This window comes from Stegodyphus dumicola, chromosome 3, assembly GCF_044657685.1.
Source record: "Stegodyphus dumicola isolate Sdum_Otavi_A_Nest chromosome 3, ASM4465768v1".
Taxonomy (NCBI): domain Eukaryota; kingdom Metazoa; phylum Arthropoda; class Arachnida; order Araneae; family Eresidae; genus Stegodyphus; species Stegodyphus dumicola.
Window position 1 is genome coordinate 120,399,564 of NC_140770.1, and position 18,819 is coordinate 120,418,382.

Here is an 18,819-nt window from a genome sequence, read left to right on the forward strand (position 1 = left end):
TGAAAATTGGATCTTCGATGATACTACTCAAATCTCGGTTCACCAAAACTGTGTAATAGAACAAGGGTGGTCGTCAAACAGCTATTGAAGTCATCGAAGCCGGTCGTCAAACATCATCGAAGCCGAACTTATGGCTGAAAAAGACTCACAGTATTTATTCCCAAAATACCACTAACATCTGAACTACCATTCCAATTTAAAAGACTGCAATTGTAAATAAAATTAGCCTATAGTTTTTACAATTAAAGCACAAGGGAAAACTTTAAAACATTTTGGCATCAACCTCAAAGATGCCTGCTTTTCTCACGGTCAGCTATACGTAGCTTGCTCTTGAGTAGGAAATTCAAAAAGTTTGTACATATATACCTTGGATAACAAAATGAAAAATGCTGTTTATAAACAAGTACTGTAAATAGAATATGTTTCCAATTACAAATTTTACCTCTTATATTTTAAAGTGTATCCTTTTATTCCAACTACCACACAGACTCATATTAACTCCCTGAGCAAAGTGGGGTACACCAGCTTGTATATTTCATAAATTTGAAGTCCTGAAAATTACTATTTAAGTATACAAACAAAAATAAAATCATTTATTAAATTTTAAATTGTAATAATCATTTTCGTATTGTGACAACATGTTTGGGAGAACAAAATTCATTGGGTAACACATAAATTAAATGAATAAGAATTCTTCCACATTTTTCAATGAATTATTTTTCTTTTTACTTCCTTGTACGAAGTAAAAAGGAAGTATTGTAATCTCGAAAAGTTTCAGGCAGCATATTTCAACGTGTATCTCACGTAACTCAAAAACGAGTAGCCTCAGAACGTTGAAATTTTGTACAGTACAAAGTCTTTAATCCGGACTCGTCGGGACTTCGGCGATTCTGGACTAGGGGTTTTTCCGGATTATAGATCACTAATTTAAATCTGGTAAGATTGCATGCAGAAATTATAAAATTAATAATATGAAACCGTAAAAAAAAGCTTAATATTTATTTGTTTACTTTATTAGTCCAAAGGGATTTGAGTCCCGAAGGACTATTACTTTCGTTTTGGCATTTTGCGTCGGACTCCAATAAATGTCGGTTCACTTTTCAAACTGTTGCCACAAAATGTTAGAGTCCTGCATTATATTTGAAGAAATTAAATAATGAAAAACCTGCATAAATGTATGTATATTTCTCGCATTGTGATAAAACAACGGTATCTAGAGCCATATAATTTTGAACGACGTAATCCTACTGAGAATATGGGCATCTGAAATCCCAAATTTGAAATTAGGAATTTGTTTTATTATCGATTTTCTTTTTGTAAAACTTCAACGAATTTTTCAGTAACAAATTCAACGATTTAAAAGCGAGCAATGGCAACACTCTACGGGGGGAAAAAAACTTTTTATGTCTAGCGTGTCGAACAGTGTATTGGAAATTCTAAAGATATGCTTATTTTAAAATTATTTTGCGACATTGCTATTGAAATAATTTTTATGATTTAAGTGCAAACACAAAATGTTGAAAACACGCACCTTTGGACGTAATTTAAAATCTGAAACATTTCAGATTTTTTTTTTTTTAATAATTTATTAAACATTTCTTTCAATGTAAGTTGTTTATAACTTGCTTCGTTTTTTGTGCTAATACTTTCTCTTTAATTCTATAAACGAACATAATTTCTTGTTCAGTTCCACTGTTCAAGTCCTGTAATTGGTGTGTCGAGAATACCGACTAACCTGTCGATTGAAATTTTTTCATTTTCAATAACCTCTCTTTCACTTTCTTCACTATCGGAAACGGTACCAGGGTTTGTAGGGGTCCTTACAAGTGCTTATAAGTCCTTATATTTGAAAATAAAATATAAAGGTGCTTACTTTTTCTTTAAAGCCCTTATTTTTTTGTTTTAATTCTTATTTTTTGCTTTTAGTGCTTTTTTTTAATCCTTTTTTTTAATGAATGCGTATTTTTTCCCCGTACCAAAGCCGAAACTAAATAAACAACTTTTCTTCCTTATATGAAATATCAGATGGTGAATAATACTCCCGGAAATTGCTTTTCGCCCCTTTCTCTGCATTAACGTAACTTATGGTGCGCGCGATTGTACAGACAGGTGCACGTTGTTCTATTGGTCAAAGAATTGCAAAAACGGTAGAAAATTCCAGTATTCGTTTCCTCCTACCCAAATACTACACATATTTGAATTTCTATCAAGATTTTAATAATTTGCATTCTTGTTCTGTGTGATCAGTTTATCTTCATGTTTATTATGATCATTATGCTTATATTATGAGCATGTGCATGAATATTTATAATACAGTCAAAAGTCATTAATTCGGACACCCATAATCCGGACCTCAAAGCTACAAACTTTCTGCGCATTCGTCGCTTTCTGCTACAAACTTTCTGCGCATGCGCATGACCTTTACGGCTGCGAATATGAGTGTGCGCGTGCGCAAAATACGTTTACGAATGCGCGTTTAATGTATAACAGGCAGTATAAGCTAAGCTAAAATTATCTAATTAAGTTAATGTTGCAGATTGCGTTGTTCCTTAATCTTCGAATTGGATTCGGCTTATTATTTTTTGCAGACTGTTAGAGCAATTTTATAAAAGTAAGCTTGAACTTTCAATTATATCAAATAGAATTTCTGATATATATTTACTAATATGTAAAGGATCTACAAAGTGAAAGTATGTTTCGAAGTCCATTAAACAAAAAAGTGGAATTGCTGCAAAAAAATGCATAAAGGCATATCCTTTGTTTATCTAAACTTTAACGTTTGTTTATCTTTTAACGCCGCGGGCGCAATGAATTGGAAGTTGATCTGTCAGCACTATCCTAATCTTCAGGACAGATGTTTTTATTTTATTTGACTTATTTACGCCGTCTTTGATACGATTTAAATCAAATTCCTCGTCATTATAATTCGCTTCCGATAGCGAAGAAACCGACAGAGGTTATTGAAAACGAAAAAATTTCGATTGACAAATTAGTCGGTATTCTCGACATAGCAATTATAGGACTTGAACAGTGAAACTTTGTAACTGAAGTAGAAATTATGTCTGTTTATAGAATTAAAGAGAATGTATTATCACATAAAAAACGAAGCAACTTAAACAACTTACATTGAAAGAAATGTTTAATAAAGTAAACAAATAAATATTAAGCTTTTTTTTTTTGTAAATTTTGATACCCTTTAGATCATAATTGTTCTTTATTTCATAAATTACGGTTTCATATTTTTAACTTTATAATTTCTGCATGCCATCTTACCAGATTTAAACCGATGTAATATAGTTGCAGTAACTGGTGAAGTATAGATAAACTTCCAAAAAATGGGTGTATTTTTACACAGATTAGCTTTCTAAGGAATAATATTCGGAATGCCTTAATAAAAGCAAAGTAATCAAATAGTCAAAATAATTTTTTTCTCCCCCCCCCCCCGATACATTATTCAGTATGGAGGTTGGGAGGTTCTCCCCTTTCTCCGCAAAATCTCTAATATTGAAGTAGCGGACTTTTTTTTTGTCACTGTCCAATCTAAATTGAATAAGACGTAAAAGTTTTTGCAGTCTACCCAACCTAAGCGAAGATTGATACTATTCCGGAAATTTAACACAGTCTGTTGAAAATTAGAATCAGAAATACCCCAGATTAGTAAGTCTCTTTCTTTTCCTTTATTTAGTTCTTTATTCTCCGAATACCGGTAGCTGCTGATTATGATTGCTTAATATCGTGGAAGAATTACCCTGCACGTATTGCGCAATAACGTTTGCAGTATTTTGCAGAGATAATATTGATGTTCAGTCTGAGATTTGTTTATGAACACTTAAAAGAGTTTTACTGTGCTTTCTAAGCAGAATATTTCTCAGTTCCGTTGGTTTATTTTTATATGATGCACATATCGAAATGTCAAAATCATTTATTTAGACGAGAAATCTAAAGAATGGCTACAATCTCCCCCACTCCTCATTTTCCAGTTACTATATGGAATATTCGGTAATTTCCGAGTATGCGGGTTAGTTAAGCTTTTACTGTTAAAGGATGATTTTTTTGCAATTCCCGTTTTGATGCAATTTCCCGTCTTCTGATTTCAGAAACATACCTCTTTTTTACTTAAATTACTTTGCTTGGAATATATGTTAAGGGAAAACTGTTATGCAATGAAAATTTAGAAAATGTTCAGAATTTTGATTTAAGTTAAATTATTTAAATATTAATATGCGTGGAAAAATAAATTGTATTTATTATTAGGTGTCAAACAAATACAATTAATATGGCTTATTATTATTAATTTTCTATATTTTGAACTGAAATTTCATCATTAAATCTTATAATATAGTTTAGTTCTGCATAGTTTTTTTCTTCTCATTGTAAACTAATTCTGTAAATTGAACTGTAATTTAAAATTTAAAAAAAAAAAAAAAAAAAAAAAAAAAAAAAAAAAAAATTAAAAAAAAAATTGTTTTCCATGGTTGAAGTAATGCTCATTCTCTTAATAAATATTAATTTAAGGTTATGCAGTTGTGTATAATGTAATTAGACAGGTGCTTATTTTTTCCTTAAAATGTGCTTGAAAAGTGCTTATAGGTGCTTATTTTTTTAACTAAAATGTGGCTACAAACCCTGTGTACATCGAAACTTGCTTTCGCTTTGTGATCCTTTGCCAGCTCCAGAATCGGAAACTCTTTATGACATAATCGAAAGTTCAAGCTTTCTTTTTATAAAACTGCTCTAACAGTTTGCAAAAAATAATAAGCCGGATCCAATTAGAAGATTAAGGAACAACACAATCTGCAACATTAACTGAAATAGATAATTTTAGCCTAACTTATACAGTCCGTTATACATTAAAATGCACATGCGTAAAGGTATTATGCTTATGCGTAAAAGCATTATGTGTTTACACATGCACAGAAAATTTGTAGCTTTGAGGTCCTGATTATGGATGTCCGGATTAAAGACGTTGTACTGCATATAGGACTGCTATAACATGCAGATGTGCACCTTTTATTTTGGTTGCAATCGGCTGCTCCAAAAGTATATAAATATATATATATATCCTCTCTGTTACTCAGCTCAGTATCTTTATTCTTATATGTTTGTAAATTGAGCATTTTTTGCTTTAAAAATGATTGAATTATGTTGTTCTTATCTTCCAGTTAAGGTTTTAATGCCTTTAGGAAATCTTCAAGCAATATTTGTAGAATTACGAACAATTTAAAAGCTGTTTAAGTGTGGTTAAGCTTAATTTTTAAATAACATGGTAGGCATGTTTGTTAACATTTTGAAACAGCAGAATAGTAGATTTGTTGCCAGTCTTGAAAGACTAAGCTTCGCAACAACAAAGATAATGTCTTCATTTATTATTGCGAATTAAATCATGCATAATCCTTTCTGGAATTTTTTCAAGGAATTTAAGATTTACTTCGTAATCTTTAATATAGATATTTTGAGTTTTTATGTATTTTTGCCTTGTCGCGAAGTGAGAACTGAATTAATTGAATGAGAAATACTGAATCGTCTGTGAAAAACTGTTTCTTTTTTGTTTTGTTTGCTTAATTTCTTTTATACATCATTCTAGATTTATTATAGTATTTGAATAGAACATGTGGCAACGATTAGATAATTCTTCAAATGAATTTCTATAATACGATATAGATAATTCTTCAAATATATAGTAATAATACTATATAGAAAATTCTTTAAATCTTGCACATTCTGAGTTATAATACGAACGAAATATAAAGCTGTTAAGTGAATCAACCACCAGAATGTCGCTATGGTAAACAAATATAGTGAATTTTAAAGAGTGCATTTATTCTATTGTGGTTTATGCGCTGTTGGCGAAGTAGATTTAATTCAATCCAATAAGTTTAAATGAAATGCATGAAAAAATGCATATAATTTAATATTCCATACAAGGAAGTCATGTGGTGTACACATCAGAACTTTTTTTTTTTTTTTTGAGGAAGAAGATAATTTAATTACATATTTTATTGCAGAAATAATGAAGCATTTATTTTCAAATAAATAAAACAACTATTCTCAGTGAATTTATCCCTTTTAACTGTTCTACAAGTTCATCATCATTAATATCTGTTTCTTTCATTTCTTCTAAGTTTCTTTTCTTTTATTTTATTCCCCTCCCATCATCTCAGAAATGACAGATGCATATAGAGAGCAGAGGGGACTACTTTGACAGGAGCTAGGATTAGTAGTTGATGAGTTGAATGCATTATTTTTCGCTTAAATACATTTAACCAAGAAGGCCTGACAGGTTAGGGGTCACAGTTTATATGCAAAATAACAACTTGTAAATGAGAGTCGATTCATTCTGTTCATATTTTCAAATACAGAAAATACTGTAGTATGTAATAATAAGTAGCATGGTCAGTGTATACATGTCAGCTGTAAGCAAATTCTATAGACAAAATTATTCACAATAGAAATTTCAAATAGCTTGGGCTGTCTAGGTAAAAAGGGTATATTCTGTCACCAGTGGAATTAAATTAAAGCTAGAAAATGATGAATTAACATTAGCAGCAAATTGGAAAAAAGACAATCCAATTGCAGTCTTTACACTGTTATCTGCAATTGAACTTTCACAAGTTGCCACTTTGAAAGCTGTTTTCATCAATTGAAATGCTTAAAATAATTGGTCTATATTTTTTAATTAATTTTAACAAAATGCTGTTTTGGACAAATTTCTACTGTTGATAATTAAATGTAATGAAACAGTTGTGTAATAAATTGCAAGTATTGACTTTTGAATCTTGATCATCAAATCAAGAGCTGTGATGAAAGGAACAGTAATGCAACTATGATTATAAAAATATTGGGAATATTAGCTCCAAAACATAGAAATTTCTGACTAGTTATTTATTTATACTATCATCTGCAGTTGAACTTTCATAAGTGTGCCATATTGAAAGCTTTTTGCATCAATTGAAATGCTTAAATAAATTGGTCTATATATTTTAATTGATTTTAACAAACACTATTTTTGACAAAATTTCTACTGATGACAGTGAAATGTAATGAAACAGTTGTGTGATACATTGCAAAAACTGACTTTTGCATCTTGCTCATCAAATCAAGAGCTGTGGTGAAGGGAACAGCAATGCAACTATAATTATGAAATTTTGGGAACAAATAATATCGAAAATATAGAATAAATATAGAAATTTCTGACCAGTGTAGTTATTCATTGGAGATAGTGGATCTTACGGAAAGAGCATCACATCAAGAGGTGTGATGAAGGGAACAGCAATGCAACTATAATTATGAAATTTTGGGAACAAATAATATCGAAAATATAGAATAAATATAGAAATTTCTGACCAGTGTAGTTATTCAATGGAGATAGTGGATCTTATGGAAAGAACATCACATCAAGAGGTGTGATGAAGGGAACAGCAATGCAACTATAATTATGAAATTTTGGGAACAAATAATATCGAAAATATAGAATAAATATAGAAATTTCTGATCAGTGTAGTTATTCATTGGAGATAGTGGATCTTATGGAAAGAACATCACATCAAGAGGTGTGATGAAGGGAACAGCAATGCAACTATAATTATGAAATTTTGGGAACAAATAATATCCAAAATATAGAATAAATATAGAAATTTCTGATCAGTGTAGTTATTCATTGGAGATAGTGAATCTTACGGAAAGTTCTGCAAATTTTCAAACCAAAGTGCATTTTCGTCTAGTTACTTTGTTACTGCTGATAACGAGTAACTTTTATCAAAATAGATGTTTAAATATGATCTTTTCTGCTTATGATGCATGACTCTAGCATGTGTTGCAGCATTTTTGTTTCAGTGCAGTGCTAAGAAAGGAGAATCCAAAAGTTAATGTTTGTCATATGCTCTTTTATTTAAAAAAAAGAGCGAATGCTAGTCAGACTGCTCATAAATTTTGCTCTATATATGAACAAATTGCTGTTTCTGATGACACAGTTTGAAAGTTAATCACAGAAATTTCGGCCGTGATTTTAGCCATGGAGTCAGATAAATATTGCACTATACATGGACAAATTGCTGTTTCTGAAAACACAGTTTGAAAAGTTCACAGAAATTTCAGCTGTGAAGATGATGCCCATTCTGATGACCATCCTCTGTAAACAAGGACATATTCAAAGAAGCTATCACTGGAAACACTGATTCATGTTATACAGTTCAGAAACTGTCAATCTTAGTAAATATTCTAAACAGTAGAGTAGATTAACAAGGCAGAATGCTTGCTCAAATTTTGGCATGCGTTCTTTGCTGAAAATAAATAAAAATGCTCTTTATTATTTTTTTTTGAAAGGGAGCTCATTACCGAGAGGTAGTGCTGTATACCACAAAAGTAATGCTTTGTGTATGGTGAGGGTACATAGGAATTATATGAATTGTTGCCAGCAAATCAGACAATAAATTCTGAAAAATACTGGCTCCTGAACTTAGTCCAAAGGTAGACCAACCCTAAGATCTGTGTAGAACAAAGTTGAATTGGACGTTAGAATTTTTTACACTGACGTGACTTTTGCTCGCCAACGGTTATCGGCCGCTGTCATGCATGCGTGATTTATTTTCGCCAACGACGATGCTTCACATCGACGTTTGTATAGATAGACATACTATGGCAAAACATTTGACGATCAGGAAACATTGGTTTCAACTGTTTTCCTCTCCCAGTTCACCAGACTGTCTATTATTGAAATCCTTTTTCGTGGATGCTTGTTTTGGTAGTTTGAGACTGTCTTTCGCTGCCTTCAAATATCGGAAACTTACATTAGATAGAAAGATATCCTTCAAAATGCTCTTCGATCAGGAAATATATGCTGATCTGCTATCAGAAGAGGATAATTGCTCTGATAGTGAAAGTGATTCGGACAGTGGGAGCGATATAATTGGGAGACGATTCGAAAATAAGGGAAGACCAATAATTAGTGAATCTGAAAGTGATGAAGAGAATTCTGTAGCAAATGATTGGTCAGAAGTTGATTTTAAACCTAACTTTCATGCTTGCCTGGAACGGTTTGGGTTATAGGTACCATACACACCAGATATATTATCAACTGTGGAATTGTTCATTGGTACCGATTTATTTAATTTGTTTGCCACACAAACAAACTTATATCATAACCAGCAGAATAATGATAACAACAATGCATCAACAAAGAATAAAGCTTGGATTGATACAAATGTTGTAGAAAGGAAAAAAACTTTTGGGGCTTGTTATCCTAATGGGAATAGTAAGAAAACCAGAACAAGACGATTATTGGTCTACTCACCCTGGATTACATACACCTATTTTGGGGAATACTAAGCCAAGGAACCGATTTCGGCAGTTATGGAAGTATTGGCACTTCAGTAATAATGAGTATTGCCAAGAAAGGCTTGATAAAATAAAACTAGTATACTCGGACCTGGTAAAAAAGTTTCAAAACATTTATAAGCCCGAGAAAGAATTATTGCTGGATGAAGGTATCATTCCATGGAGAGGCAGGCTATCTTTTCATACATATAATCCTGCGAAAATTATAAAATATGGAATTTTAGTCCATATGGTCTGTGAGGCGACATCTGGTTATATATGCAATTTAGAAATATATTGCTCGCAAGGAAAATTGCTAATTGTAACAATATTGTCCATGCTATCGCCATATTTAAATTTATGGCACGATGTAAATATGGACAACTATTAAAGTAGTGTAAAGGTTGCAGAGGAGTTACTAAAGCATAAAACAAACATCTGTGACACAATTAGAGTAAACAGAGGAGTGCCGTATTGTTTAAATTCTGCTACATTGAAAAATAAGTCAATGGAATTTCGTAGAAAAGGGAAAATTATGGTACAAAAATGGAATTCGTCCATAAAATTGATAATGATGATTTCTATGATACATTCAGCAGACATGGTCAAATGTGTGAGTAAAAGAACCAAAAAGAAGGGCATTAAACCAATTTGCATACAAGAGTATAGTAAATTTATGAAAGGTGTTGATCATGCCGATCAATACCTATTGTGTTATTCCATACTTCGCAAAACAAAAAAATGGAAAAAAAAAAAAAAAAAAAAAAAAAAAAGGGGGTTTTATATCTCATAAACTGTGCATTACTCAACGCGATCCAGATATACATAAAAAATTCTGAAAATCCTATTAGATTCAAACAATTTTTACTAAACCTTGCACTAGCATGGATTAATGGGAATGAAGAGGAGCAACAATCAAGATTGGCTGCTCAATGTGATAAAAGATCGCCGAGGTTTGATCCACCAGACAGACTTACTACGGACATGAGAAAACAGAATAACATGCATTAGTGGTAATGGGAGAATTCAAAACCCGCAAAGGGTCTGTAAAGTCTGCACTGCTGCCAAGAAAAGTTCCACTGCATACATGTGTTCTTCCTGCAACGTTTCTCTGCAGGTTGGAAAATGTTTTCAGAATTATCATACTAAAAAGAACTATGGATCCTAGGAGTTAAATTTTTTAAATAAAACGTTTTAGTACTAATTAAAAAATATAATTGGAATAAAATGGAATAAAAATAGTGTAACAGTTATTTTAGTGCTTTCTTTAATAGTAATTATATACCAACTACTTATGTTTTGAAAAATTGTGTAAATATCACCGTTGGCGAGCAGTAGAACCTGTGTTAACCGGTGGCAGCGAAACGGCGCTTCGATAAATGTGCTGCCCACAAAGTGGTAACAGTAGTTGACTGTTAGTGAGCTGGCAAAGGGAATTATCTGGGTAACCTCAATTAGCAGGAAAAATGTTTAAAATTCATAAAAGATTGCGACACAGGGAAGAATCTAATTTCAGAGCTATGTGAATTTAGAGAGGGAAGTTGAATGAAGGGGATTTGCTAAGAGGAATGAAGATAAACCAAATAAGAATTTGGAGAATAAATAAAAACTTTCAGGTTAATTAGATAATGGTAAATGCAATAAATTAGAAAATTAAGTGAGGAACAGGAACCAGGGTTTTGGGTCTATGTTGGTAAAATTATTCACATTCATAATTGATATTGGCAATAATTTGAAAATTGTGTATGTTTGTTTGATTGATTGGATTTTCAGATTATTTAACTTATAAAAATATTAAATGTCTTAAAACAGCCATTTAATATTTTTATAAACCTATCATTAAAACATGATGTTTGTTTTCAGACTGACACTACTCAGAGCCATCTGTTGCTCAATCTATCATCTGGAATGCCATCAAATTTGGTAGGGGGACTATTGAAGTCATGGGAAAAAAGATTCTGCACGAAAAAAAAGAAAGTTCCAAAAGTTGCTAGTGGGAGAAAGGTAACACGGTTTTACTCTCTGCAGCCGAGAAAGAAACAAATAAGTAGCAAAGAATAAATTTGAGTGCAACACCACTTTAATACAGCAAATGAATTGCCCCAAAGGATTACAGAGATGATATTTCAGTGTACCATAGCACATTTTTCAATAAAAGTGCCTTCTCAGCGAGAGCATAGATTTCTTACAATGTGACCACCTGGTTCTACATTGCATCCTATACACAGCATTCTCAATGGCTATATAATAACATAACATGTCACTAGGAATGCTCAGCCTGTGATATATTGTTCTTTAAGGTCGTCAAAGTCAGGACCCTACCGAGATAGCCCTTGAACTTAAAATAACCCCACATGGAAAAATCACATGGGCTTAGAACCAAGGAGAGAAGGGCAAGTGGAAAAAAGCAACTTTTGATTAAAGTTGTTTAACTTCTTCTTTGATTAAACTTTTGATTCAAAGTGATGACATAACAGCTGCAGTACCAATAGATCATCATGCAGTGCTGCTGCATCCAGGGTCAGTGTTAGACTTTTTGCCGATCAGTGCAAAATCTGACTAAAAATTTTGCCGTCCCTAAATTCTGCTGCCAGGTGTAGCCACACCAGTTGTGTATGCTTTGGCACCAGTACTGGCTCCATCTTACTTAAAAGTTACCTAATACAATAACTGCTTCTACTGAAATTGTGGAATGATAAAACTAGTCAGCATATCATGATACTTTTGCATGATTAATGGTACGGGTGTGTGGTCCTGTTCTCAAAAATGACTGATGAAATCTACTATGAAGCCAGACCTAAGAAGTGACTTTTTGTAAATGCAGTGGGATTTCATGAACTGCATGGAATTGTTGGGATGTCCAAATTAAAGAACTGTTAGTGCTAACAGTCCCATTTTGTTGAAAATAGGCTGCGTCTTCCCACAGAATTCTCTACAGTGAAGCATTGTTGATCGTCATCCTGGCAAGAAATGTTCTACCAAATGTCTGAGTGCTGTTTATCATAATAGTTGCAATTCCTGCATGCAGCTTATCTTGTAGAGATAGAAGTGAAGAACTTTCTACAAGATTTTCCATACAGTTGTTGAGCAGTTCTCTGGGCACTGCTACTACTAGCAGTGATCTCATGAGTGCCATCAACAGTTGCAGCTCTGACATTTGTAACTGTCTGTTCTGACACCAATTTCTGCCTTCTACCAAACCAAACTGATAAAGATTCTGTTTTTCAAACTTTTGAATCATGCCTTTCAATACATTAATTGATAGAGAACCTTTAGATAAGTTGATACGACTTCTAAACTCATGAAGAGGAGTCGTTAAGTTTGATTGATGAAGATAAAACGACTTCACAAGCAACTTGTGTTGAAATAAAGTCAGATGCTAATATTTGGGATGTGCTTTGGTGCTTTTCTTGTATCTTTATAGACTGAATTGCTGTATTGTTTATATAACCGAGCATTTGCATTTGCAAATTTTACCTGCAAATTTTCATTTGACTAGTGCTATGTTTTCCTGTATTGTCCACTTTTGTTTTTTCATGGAATTTTTCCCCCATATTATCATTAACACCCATACCAAATTTGGTAACATTTTAGCTGTTAGATCGAACTGCAGATGGCTGTATGTAGTCTCAGTAGAAAATAATAATAATAATAATAATAATAAATAAATAAATAAATAAATAAATAAATAAAAACCTGCATATTTAATCAAGAGATTTTGAAATTTACAATAGTAACCGGAATGTTTATAATTTGCCATTAAAACAATATTACATGAAGTGCTCACAAATAAACTGCTTAAAATATATTATGTAATATTAAGCTTCCTTACAAAATAAAATAAGTAAAAAATTACATTTTCCGAGATTCGAATCTCATTTATTCTCTCTGAATAAAATGGGCACACATATAACTGCTGAATCATGATCAGTTTCATCTATTGGAGAATTTTAAGTAATTAATAAATAAGTGATTTTCATGCTTATTTTAGAGAGATGGGAATTAGGTTGTTCCTGACAAATTGCTTTTAAAGTTTGTGTAATTTTGACGAATTTCTATGCTGTGTGCTGCCCTTGTTCTTAAATTTCTAGAAGCTGATTTTTATGTTTAATAAGTTTACTATATTTCATATTCAGATTTATGGATTTTAATATATTTTATATGCAGATTATAAATTTAAGCGATTTTTTTTTCCATTTAGTGATTTAGGAAGAAAAAGTTTAACATTTTTATTGCAGTTTTATTTTTGTTATGCTGAATACATTTTAAAGATTTTTCTTGATATTTGATTGATTCATACTGTTATGCATATTTATTTTTGTTAAAAAAAACCATACAAACATAATTTTTACACCTGTACGGGAATTATGTGTATGTAATGTTCAAAGTTACATTAAGAACTTTTATTAAAAACATGCTTTGAATATTTTAAAAACTTGTTGACTATTTTTTTATTTCTTGATATCAAATATTTTCTCTCATTATTTAATTCAAAAACTTGGTAACCTTCTGTAAAAAATAGCACTTCAGAATTAGGTTTATGAATTTTATGGAAAATTCATATATTATGTGTTTAGTCTTTTGCAATGATTTATTTTAAAATTTCTTGAAATTAAATGTAACAATTTACTTAATTTCACTTACTTTTTAAAGTAAACTTTGTGCATTTCTTTCACATTTCTATGATGTTGGTATAAATGTTTTTCCATTCCCAGCTCCGATGAAGATAATGGAAAACTTAAGACATCTTCAAATTGTATAAAGAAAAAATCATGTAGTGTTATCCAAATAGATTCTTCAGATGAAGAAGGAAGTTTATTTTCTTGTGCTTCTGTGGAGAGTTCAGATGATTCTGTATCTGTAGTTTCTGATTGTTCTTTATTAGATAAAGATTGTAAGCCAATCACACCAAGAAAAAAATCAAAACGATCATCTGTTGTAAGTTTTTATTAATTTGTTTCTTCTTTTCCCCCATGAACTATATTTTTTGGATTAAGCTGGATTATTTTTTGGATTTATTTTTTCCCTGTTAAGAAAAAAATCAAAACAATGTTGTAAGTTTTTTCTTTTTCTCTATGAACTGTATTTTTTGAATTAAGCTTTACAATTTATTTTTTCCCTGCCACAAACTATATTTTTTATTATATTTCACAATTTGTTTTTTTCTATCTTCACTTAAATAAAAATTGTGAAGAATATTAACACTCATCTTTTAAGATAATTTAAAATTTTTTTTAGCCTCATTAATATGATAATGCAATGAATTCAAATGATAATTGTTAGTAATATATTTGAAATGTAATATGAAAGACATTTTTTTTTCTAAAAAAGTAACGAATTAAATTTTTTTTGATAAGAAATATGTTTTTAATATTAAATATATTAAAAGTATTTAGGTCATGAAGAAAATTTTCAGAAACTATCAATTAAAATCCAATATTATGAAGATCTGGAATATATGTTCATTGTGATTTGAGTGTAATCTTCGTTATACTGTTCATATTAGTGGTTAATAGTTTCAAGTTATAGTTTTAATTTAGCATATTACCAGTCTGTAACAATACATGCTTTGTTAATGTTTATTCTGTGTAACATCAGTCTTTTCTTTTGTATCAGTATAGTGTAGTCTATATTGTATATCAGATCTGCTACATCCTGCTATACTGTAAAGCAGATTTTGATACTTATCAGTTCTAGAACTGTTTTAATCTTGGAGCAAAACACACAGTTACATATATACCACATACAACCATTTCATTCAATATTTACAGTATGTATTTATTTATGATATTTTTCAAAAACAATTTAATATAAATTTGCATTTCTTATTTAATACAGTTTTATTAGTCACTTATTTTAGGTAAAAAATTATACTACGACATATACATGCAATAATACACAAAGCACACAACATGTGCAAATATAGAGATATAGACCATGTAACATAAAATGTGCAACATATAGAATATACACAGCACATAGGAACGTACTGAAATGCAACTTTCAGGTAACCACAAGATTATTTCTTTTCCAGCATACAGTTGATTACTATAAGTCATTTTTTCTTGGAGTTACCTGGTGGTTAATCTCCCATCTAGCACATGCAACTTGTCGAATCGAATGGGTGCTGGACTGAAAGCTGGCCATTCAAGAAGCTGAAAAAACCTCAAATTAATAAATACTATTGCTATTAAATGAAAGATACGGGGGTTAGACAAAATTATGGAAACACCAAAGTAAAATCATATTGTTGTGAATATGTGTAGGAAAACCGTTGGCATTCAAAACAGCTTGCAGTCTTCTCGGAATGGATAAGTACAGGTCATGTGCACTTTGCAAAGGAATCTTGTACCATTCCTACTGTAAAACCTTGGCAAGTTCAGTTAACAATGATGGCGGTGGATAGCACTCACACAGGTTTCTTTCCAGAATAGTTCACAAAGGCTCAATAATATTGATATCTGGTGATTGTGGTGGCCATGGTAGATGGAAAACTTCAACCTCATGCTCAGAAAACCAGACGTGGATGATGTGAACTGAGTGAACAGGAGGTCTGGCATCTTGGAATACGGCACCATTAGGGAACAAAATTTGTACCATGGGATGGATGTGATCAGCCAAAATGGTCACATCATCCTTGGCAGTCATGTGACCGTGCACAGTAATGATAGATCCCATGGAATACCACGGTATGGCTACTCAGACTAGGACCAAAACCTGCCATGTTTAACACTCGGCAAGAAATAGTCTCTATCATATGTTTGAGATGGTGTTTGCCAAATGTAAACTTGCCCAGAATTTTGAAACAGTGTGAAACAAGACTCATCTGACCAAAAGACAGTCTTACATTGTTTTTTCAGTCCAGGCTTTATGACTTTGACACCACTTTGTTCTCTTACAGGCATTTTGATCACTGATGAGTGGCTTTTGCTGCTGACCCAAAAAATACATGCTTGTGGAGTTCCTTTCATATGGTTTTGGTGCTGACAGGGTTTGCAAATTTCAATATTCCATTCATCAGTCACTTTTGTAGCTGTAGTTCTTTTTTTTTTTCATCACAGTCCTCTTCAATGATCGTCGTCAAGATCACTCAACACACATTTTTGTCCATGCTGTAATTTAACGGATGTGGTTTTTCCGATTTTCTCGTATGAGTTTAAAATCTTAGATACAGTGCCTCTTGAAACACCAAACACGTTAGATACCTTGGTTAAGAAAGCACCCACCATACAAGTTCCAACAATTTGCCCATGTTCGAATTCATTTAGCTCCAATACGAAACTGCACAGAACACTGTATCAATAATGATTGACACTTGCAGTGTATTGACGATGTTGTACAGTAGTGCTCTGCAACCGGTGTGCCGCGGCACACTGGTGTGCTATGAGTAGGATATAGGTGTGCAGCAATCAAATACATGTATTTGACATTTTGCAATTTTTTATCATGTATTTAATACTCAATGACAATTTTTTTCCTTAATAATGTCTATTTTAAATGTTTTTATATATTTCACTGTTGTGTGGTTGTGTGTGTGATTGTAAGTGTGTCAGCATTTGAATTTTTTTGGCACTTCCTTGATAACTCGGAACTCTTTGGTGTGCTATGAAATTCCAGAAAGATTTTTTTGTGCGTCGCAGGTGAGAAAAGGTTGCGGAGCACTGTTGTACAGGTGGCATTAGTGAGTAAACACATCAGTGCTACCAACAACTTTTGCAAGAATAAACGTTTCAGTTCAAATATGCATTTTATAATGTGGTTCTGTATTTTTCTCCAACCTTTGTAAGTAGTTTGTATTTTACTCTCTAAAAGGCTACACAGCAAATTTCTTTGAGGAACCCAACACTTTTATGCTATGCAATTTTGAAATTTTGATCTATTGGGTGTGAAGTATAAGATGCATGATTCATATAACAATTTGTATGTTGAAATAACATAAGCATCGGTTTCATGAATCTTTCTAAATAAAAAATTAAAATAAAGATCAGGATGAAAATTTATAAAAAACAATTGAATTTAAATTTTAGGCTCTGAAGTGTATGTACATTTTAACTTTCCACTGCGTATTGAAATTGTGTACATATTCTTCATCTTTTACAAACAAAGACTGAAAATAATAAGTATATTGGATATTTGCAATGAAAACCCAGAAAATATTGAGTAGTTGGAAAATATAAAATACCTATGTAAGAAACACAAGAAGAAAAGAAAGTAAATTATGTTCACATGCATAGATTAGTAATTGTGTGTTTCTTGTAAGGATAAAGTTTGCCATTTCCCATTTCTTGCCAAGGCTGCTACAACTGACAAATTCACAGACTGTTTTTATGTCTGAAATAGCTTTAATCTGTATATTATGAGGGCATTAAATAAGTTTGGAGCCTACGGCATTTGGTAGACAGAGCAAAACTGAAATCTGCATTGTTGAATAGCAAGTCAATTCTGAGATATCTGAGCCCTGTGTGCTGAAACATGATACAAACAGCACATAACAGCATTTTTCTACAGTGTTTTGCATTTATGGCTTATCGGAGTTAAGTCAGCAGGTTATATCAATATATATTATCAGCAGGTTGGTATATGATCAAATAAGCAGTAGTCTTGTCTTCACTTTAAAGACTGATGCTCAAAATATGCCTTGCAGATTTCTTAGTTTGTGAGATCCAGGAGATCAGCTGTGTTTTCACACCATGCTCTCTTATATGTAGGTTAAGCCATGTTTCATCTTCTTTCACTGGCCATGAATAAAAATTTTTATCATCCTTAATTATGAACCTATTTCTTGAGAACAATCACCCCTTTGTTTCTTTATTTCTAGCATCAGCATTCTGGATACCCATCTAATGCAAAAATTTGACATCCTCATCATATGAGATCCACTGATCCTGTACTAATATCTATTTGCATAGCAACATAGCAATCTGAAAATCTCTCATTCATCTATGTCCCATCACATATTCCTTAATTTTAGTTCTAATTTCTTCAGTGGTCACATCCATACTGCAGTTTTATCAGGAATCATCTTTTCTGCTGTGTCTAAACATAGCAGCCCATCTTTTGACATTCCATATCACAATAGACTGCAGCGTGTTCAAGAATATTTATTGGTAATCTGTGTGGTAATACCTGTTATGCATATTTTCCATATTATACTTTTGTAGGATGAGGCAGTTGTTTCATGATGTTTCATCATCCTTCAAGTTTCATCATACTTAGGCTTATTGCATCTGATATATAAATATCAAATACCATTTAGAACATTGGGTATGAAGTTATATAACCTTTAGTTAGTTAACCTGAAGTTATATAACCTGTAGATAAAATACCTGTAGTTAAATAGTACATCATTCTGTGATGTAGGGAGAGTGCAACTAGTGGCTGAGTGGCTAAGATTCTGAGTGCTGGTAGTTTGAATGGGCTGGTTTTCTTAATGTGTAACATGAATATGAGCTAGTTTTCCTTAGAAAGTCCTACATGAAGGCATTCTTCCCCTTAGGCAGGCCCTTG

At 32.0% G+C, this 18,819-nt stretch overlaps 1 protein-coding gene across 3 annotated transcripts in view; it reads left to right on the forward strand.

Annotated features, from left to right (window-relative positions):
* Positions 1 to 18,819, forward strand: part of Orc1 (origin recognition complex subunit 1) — a 156,213-nt gene that overhangs the window by 70,120 nt on the left and 67,274 nt on the right. For all 3 annotated transcript variants that reach the window (XR_015040249.1, XM_085813248.1, XM_085813249.1), the window contains one exon: positions 14,028 to 14,250. Coding sequence is in view for 2 of the 3 variants with exons in the window: in XM_085813248.1 (XP_085669374.1) it covers positions 14,028 to 14,250 (223 nt within the window). In the remaining variant the exon portion in view is untranslated. The remainder of the gene's footprint in view (positions 1 to 14,027; positions 14,251 to 18,819) is intronic.